Below are 7,089 nucleotides of genomic sequence, written 5' to 3' on the forward strand. Positions count from 1 at the left end.
AGTCGGCAACATAGAGATTTGAGGCAAAAATAGTCATTTGAAAAATAATGATTTGCAATGTGTCAACCACCGAGACCTTTCCGCAATTTTCCATACATTTTCTTGACAAGTAAAAAAATATATTAAATATATTAAATAAATTATAGATTGCGTGACTTTATTTTATTCCCTGAATTAACATCTCCATTAATCCCCTAAGTGGACGTCCGTATTATTAAAAGTACTGCTATTAATCATCTTTCGCGAATCCCCTAATTCATTACGAAATTATCTATAATGAGTGTATAAAGTGCCTTCTCCATGGGAAAAATAAAAATATTATGAACTCGTTTGATGGCTTATACATGGACAACTGATCCTAACTATCTATTCTGCAATTTTACTCATTTCTTTGTGTTCCAGGGATCGTCTCATACACGGAGTACCTGTTTTTGCTATCCATACTCACAAGTGAGTCTTCTTCGCCGATCACGCTACTAATTTCCAGTGCAAATTACCTATACTGAGCAAACTCCTAGACAAGTTACGGCCTTCCCCCTCGACCCGTAAATCCTTGCACCAGCATTTACACCCAGAGAAGCAGACTCTTGATTTTACCAAGCGTTGCAACACTCTTCCACTCTCGCTATATTTTCTTCTTCAACTACCTCATTTTTATCCACTCTCGTATCTATTGAATCCTTCCATAAATTCTATTATACATTTATTTTTTTTTTACTAATTGCCTCATGTTTGATATTCACATTTGCTCTGGCGTTTGCCACTAAATATTATTTTATCTTTGCAGAACCACAGACTGGCTTCCGAATCGCATTCAACATGTTTGATACTGATGGTAACGAGAGAGTTGATAAGAACGAATTTCTTGTGGTAAGATTAGATATTTTAGATTATAAACATGAATTAATGGTACTCGTATTTGGATATCGTGTATTTGGATATCGCGTGAAAATTTTTCAAGTGGATGACGCTCCGTAGAGAGGAAAAATTCCTGGATTCAATTAAATATTATTTAAACTATTTCAATAGTTTCGTTTCGTCATTTTCTTTAGTATTTACTGCAGGGGAGTCGGAATATGTGAATTGATCAACAAATTTCTTCCTAGTGCATTGAAAAATGAAAATTCATAATTTTTTTTTAAACTTTCAATGAGGCTGAAGCTTCAAGAGTGAAAAATTATGTTTCATAATGGTTTTGTTATGATTTGCTTGACCCTACCCTGAAAAATCTGTTGAACCAAATTTATGACACTTACAACAAAAAAATATTATAATATAATATAATCGTACTATCGAAAAAAATTGAATTCATAGCATCATCATCAATTCATTTTTGCATGAAGAAAAAAATGTTATCCACAGATAAGAAAGCTGTTTGCTCGTGGACTGAAGGATCGTGAACTCGATGATTCTACAAGGCGAGCCGTGAGTTCAAGCGAGAGAAAATCAAATGCATTGAGCGAAAATTGAAAAACTGAAGTAACCCAGAGCAACTGGACTTTCGCTTTTATCTCCATTTACCTTTCCTGGATTTATTGTTCATCTCACATATCTGAGCTGACACTGATACCAGATTGTATCCCCATAGTTAATCAACTGGTCCTATATTTGTGTGCGTTTTACATAAAATTCTCCATGAAATTCATAATCAAAGGTTTATCAAATCAAATATCTGCGCAGTCTAGTCTTTTGTTGTTCGTTCATTAGAATAAAAAAAAATTTGGCCCCAAATAGTCAAAATCGCGTGGGTCCATTCGAGTTACAGTAGATCAGATGGACGTAATATTTTTACGCTGCAACAAAGGACTTCACTGTACTCCATTATTAAATCGCATTTGGTTAACGATATGTTATCTGAATTATTGCGCTAATCAAGAGATACAAGCCTAAACCTGTAAGCCTAACCCACCCTCAGACAATTCTGTCCGGCCTAGAGCTTTACACCCATTTTTTATCTACCTCATTGTCAGCGGGTTTGTTTTGTACACGGGGTGTGGAAAATGTACGGTCCTGAGTAAAATGAGACTTGAGTGCGCAAAATGGAAGAACACTTTACGCACTAAATTCTCCTCATGCATAAACTCGTCAACTTTTTTTGATCAACTTTCTTTGGCAAATGTTACTAGATAAAATATTGACTAGCTCATTTTGTTTATGTACCCTTTTGTTTATGTATTTGTTCGAATTGTTTTGTTCTTCGTTTAAATCACCTAGAAGTGTGTTAACGATCGCACAAGTTATGGCTTTCAGTGCAAAAAATACAGCTTGACAGCGCTGACATCCGTGACTTATACGGTCAATAACACTCACATGTGGGAAAAAAAAAATTGGGACGATATTTGTGCGGGGTACCGCTTACAGCGCACTTGTGAGCGGTAAGCGGCTTTTCGCACTTGTATCGTAAGTAGCTGGACCACTCATACCTCCTTCTCTTCATTTGTATAAAATTTATTCCCCTTCATACAACTGATTCAATGAGTTCTTTTTTGTTGGAGATTTTTCTTTCGTTCAATTTTGATTGTGACACCTCTACTTTCTTCCATGCAATTAGTTGCGAACTCTCGTTGCCCCGAGTGAAGAGGCCCTCGCCATCCGAGCAAAACTTCGAGACAGTCATCAGAAAGAATCGCCCCAATCATTCTCAAATTCTTACGTAAGTTTAATTACCATTGGAAGTCTACTGTGAGATCTTGCCAGTGTGTTTCCACGGTGTTTCCAGATCTTCCCCTGGATGTATCATGCTAAACGTTCGTTTACTAATTAATTTCCTTTCAATTTCACATAGGAAAATCTTTCTTCAAATACTACTAACTCGATGATTCATTAACTCGTCGTACGATGATGTGACTAGAGAGAGTCACTGTGAATTTCGCATTTCCAGATGGAGAATATCTTTAGCCATGCATGGAGAGGACGTCATGGTGGAGTTCCATTCCAGATTACTGCAGGCAAGAGAGCGAGAAACTATGAGAATATGTTGGGAGAAGAGGATCAGGTAGGCAATAAAAATATGGGCTCAAGTTTTCTCGTGAACTTTTGCAATGAGGGTTTTTTAAAGGCTATTATTTAATTAATCAATGTCAATGAAGAGTCTTCCATTTTTTTTACTTAGGGATTGCAACGTCGAAATACTGTGGATACAACTCTGATGGTCCATTTTTTCGGTAAGGATGGAACGAAGGAGCTGAAGTACGAAGGATTCCGACAGTTCATGGAGAATCTCCAGTATGAGGTATTGGAGCTGGAATTCAGCGAATTCAGCAAGGGCCAACACACCATTACTGAAATGGATTTTGCTAAGATTCTGCTGAGATACACGTACCTGGATATGGATGAGTCAGTTTCACTCGTACTTTTATATATTCTCGTATTTTTTTTTTTTATTACGAAGAAGTTGTTCTTTTGGAATGGTTTCCAGGTATGATAAATATTTGGAGAGACTTCTGAATCGCTCGATGTACAGTATTGATATCACGTTCGACGAATTTCGAAAATTTTATCAGTTCCTGAACAGTTTGGATGACTTCTCGATTGCTATGAGAATGTACACGCTGGCAAATCATCCAATATCTAAAGGTATAACGAAAAACTAAACTTTTACCCCCCGACCTTAATTACTGAATTTAAAAAATAAAACTTATGGATTTAATCGAACAATTTCAATCTGATTTTTTTGACGCAGATGAATTCCTTCGAGCTGTGAAAATCTGCACTGGTACCAGTATATCCCATCACATAGTCGACACAGTCTTCGCTCTTTTCGATGTTGACGGTGATGGACAATTATCCTATGAGGAATTTATTGCAATTATGAAAGATAGACTTCACCGTGGGTCCAAGGTAAGTTCACAGGGACCTGTTATAGCTTATTGTGCTGCCTTCCTGACAATTAATCGTTCATTGTTGTATTATTTTCAGTCGCAGCCAAGAGGCGAGGGATGGGAAGCATTCAAATACTGTGTGAAACAGGAAATGAAAGGACCTTAGAGCATCTGACCAATAAACGCAGTTACCGCTTCTCCTCAACTTCTAATTTGATTAAATTTAAAAAATTGTGATATTTTTTAATTATCGTTACTCACCTGTCGTTACTTGCTATCTAAACAAATGTCAATCCTTCATGAATTTAATAACTGTTTGTAATTAATTGTAAATCTTCAATAGATGAGCATAAGGATTTTTAGTGCTTGTTTATACTCTCAAGATAGATATGAATATTCACTGAAACACTAGCTTCTATTTGTTGAATTGCATAACTCCGTTTAAAAAATGTATTTAATGATATTATATGTTGAAAAAAAATAGTTTTCTTTAAATATTGATTTACTTATTCTTCTTCCATTGAATCATTTTCAAAAAATCCTCATTAGGTTTCAATAATTGCGATTATATTGCGTCGGAGAATCATTATGCTAATTATAATTAATATGTTCGTCAATTTTTTCACTAACATTCGATTCCATTTTCTCGATTAAACCTGCCCAGTGTTTTTGATCACGATGAGACGATTACACTTGCACTTGTCCTTATAGAGCACTTGTCAATGAATATTCTTCCCCCATATTCGAATACTTCCGCCAAAATAGAGCACCGACTGTTCGATTCGAAGAACTCGATAATTATTCGATGCGAACTAATCGAAGATATTAGACGCCGTACAAACTATAAGCACCGAAGTTATTCAAATAATTCTCTAAAAAAAATTTATATCCACGTCCATTAAACAGTGAAATCTGATAAACATTAATGTTAAAGTATTTAATAATTTTTTGAGTTAGATATCTGGTGGGTTAATTAGTGTTAAAAGTGGGATGCAGAGAAAGAAAGCGAGTCTATTTCCTGAGTTGATGTAGAAAATGTTGGAAGTGAAGAAACTGGAGAAGTGTGATTGGAGAAATGGTGGGGGACATGGGGAAGGCCGACGAGGAGTAAACGAGCGTAGAGTACGGGCCCATAGAGCCACCAGGAAAGGTGCCGGTATCATTTCGAGTCGAGAATCAGCAAACAACGCTTGTCCTACCAGTTTCTGTGTATTTACACTATTTACATTGACCAGTTTTATTTTCAAGACCAACCTAAGTGCCATATACCGCATTGCCAGATGCATGATGGGGATGATGGGGGTGTTCAAGTGGTTGAGAAAGTAAGTCTTTTATTTCTCCTGTTATATACCCTCCGCAATTTTTAAATTCACTTCGCAGGCTTCCGAAGAATTATTTAATACAATAATAATTCATTTTTTTCGCCAATCCACTCGGGATAATTATTTATATTTTTTAAATCGTGCCTCCATTTCAGAACCTTTTTCAGAGTTTCAGAATTCATTTTAATTAGACTTTAATTATGACACTCGCTTTCGGGGATGGGTATTTTACGTATGTTTTTCATTGGGCTCGTGTCATAATTGAAAATGAATGGAAATTTTCTAGAAATTTCACGCCGGGAGCAATATGATTTTTTTTTATTGAATACTTCTCTCAAGTTAATACCAATGAATGCTTAACAAAAATGGGAATGTCTGGCTTGGAATTTCGTCGCAGAAGAAATAGTTTGAATGCATATTCATTGAAATTTATTTCTGGAGTAAAAAAAAGAATAGGTTGTGCCGGTTGAAGGTGTTCTGTCTTTAAAGCGCTTCGCGTCAAGGGCCGAAACCATATAAATTCCTTAACGCTTTATTGTTAAATACAGATGTTGAAAAAAATATTTAAATGATAGCTTGGAGATAATGGCGAATGAAAGCGTTACGCGTGGTGGTTATCTATCAATTCTGAAGATAACGTTTGTTTACTGAAAATTCATGATACGGAGGATATTGAGATTAGATTTATCGACGTTTCAATATTCTGGTCATACTGCAGACATAAGTGTATACGCAATTTTGCAGGCCAGCCACCGATTAGGTAATTATAATCACATCGTCCCGATGTCATGTGTTACTTATAATGCCAAGTCATAGTTGAAAGTTATTGTTGAGCACAAGTGAATGATTTACTCCTTTTGATACACGACAGCGGCATGTATTATTCATTTCAATTTATTCATGATCGAAAGCCTGTTATCGGTTTCTTTATTCTATATCTTGGTGAAGGTCACTAATTGATAATACAGTACAAATACGAAACACTTCATATCCAAAAAAAGCAACCTAATAATGCCCCAAATATGATCAAATGTGTCATTTGATTGTCGAGAAAAATTGGGAGAAAAAATTTTTAGCGAGGAGGAGCTTTTGTACTAGACACGATCCGAGAAAAGAGAGGAATAATTTGGAAGTGGTAAACGTCGGCAAGGGAACTACAGGTAAAAGTGACCGTCACGGTTAATACCCATGGTCGTTAGTCTACCTCTAATCTCGATGTGATTACGGTAATACAGGTATATACATTTGTATACACCTCACTGTTTCCAGGGCATTCTCAGGCATCACAATAACCGACATTCGAAACCAGGTCTTTATTGTTTATGGGATTCTCGACAGTCGTATAGACAGCATTTACCTCTCAACTTACCCTCCCCTCTCACCCCTCTCACCCTCCATCAATTCCAAATATTAAAGCATTTTCAGGTCAATTCGTGTTCACTTGTACATCTCTGTAGCCCCGTAACATCAAATTTTCCACCTCCCCTCACATCTTAACTTTTCTAATTCCAAAGTAATTGGTGCCTATCACTTTTTACTGGAATACTGGAGTAGCACACATACGCTTTCCTGCGATGGATTGTTTAATTACTTCTGAAAATGATAAAATAATAAATGGGAATAAGTCAAAACAGCTTTATCCATATTCTTGAAATTTTGAGGTTAAATCGGATTGATTAAATTTAATCAAGACCAAAAAAAAGAAAGAGACTAATTTTCCGCTTAAGGACTACCGAGAATTTATTATTTCTATTTCTGGTCATTTGGAATATTGGCGATATGCTCGGATAAATTCTTGGAGACTCCAGTGACTCCACAAATGAGGACAATCGTTTCATAAAGGTAGATGATTTTTTTGTGCTTAGAAGTAACAGTCAATGGGTACCTTTGTTCGTTCATCTTCCTGACTCTTACTGACCTTTCAGTCTTGCTACTAATGATTTTTC

General features: G+C 36.1%; 2 protein-coding genes across 2 annotated transcripts in view; both read left to right on the top strand.

Annotated features, from left to right (window-relative positions):
- The window catches only part of MICU3 (Mitochondrial calcium uptake 3), a gene marked incomplete in the record, with an annotated part of 29,280 nt that extends 24,960 nt beyond the window's left edge, over positions 1-4,320 (top strand). Inside the window, 9 exon segments of the mRNA XM_011304176.1 lie at positions 403-450; positions 788-870; positions 1,363-1,425; positions 2,552-2,653; positions 2,882-2,995; positions 3,113-3,336; positions 3,419-3,576; positions 3,683-3,840; positions 3,919-4,320. Of these exon segments, the coding sequence (XP_011302478.1) occupies positions 403-450; positions 788-870; positions 1,363-1,425; positions 2,552-2,653; positions 2,882-2,995; positions 3,113-3,336; positions 3,419-3,576; positions 3,683-3,840; positions 3,919-3,987 (1,019 nt within the window).
- A 207-nt stretch (positions 4,321-4,527) lies between these two features.
- The window catches only part of LOC105266359 (inactive serine/threonine-protein kinase TEX14-like), an 8,090-nt gene continuing 5,528 nt past the window's right edge, over positions 4,528-7,089 (top strand). The window contains exon 1 of the mRNA XM_011304471.1: positions 4,528-5,143. Within this exon, the coding sequence (XP_011302773.1) occupies positions 4,857-5,143 (287 nt within the window). The 5' untranslated portion in view covers positions 4,528-4,856. The remainder of the gene's footprint in view (positions 5,144-7,089) is intronic.

Source organism: Fopius arisanus, unplaced genomic scaffold, assembly GCF_000806365.1.
Source record: "Fopius arisanus strain USDA-PBARC FA_bdor unplaced genomic scaffold, ASM80636v1 scaffold00037, whole genome shotgun sequence".
In the NCBI taxonomy this organism is placed as follows: domain Eukaryota; kingdom Metazoa; phylum Arthropoda; class Insecta; order Hymenoptera; family Braconidae; genus Fopius; species Fopius arisanus.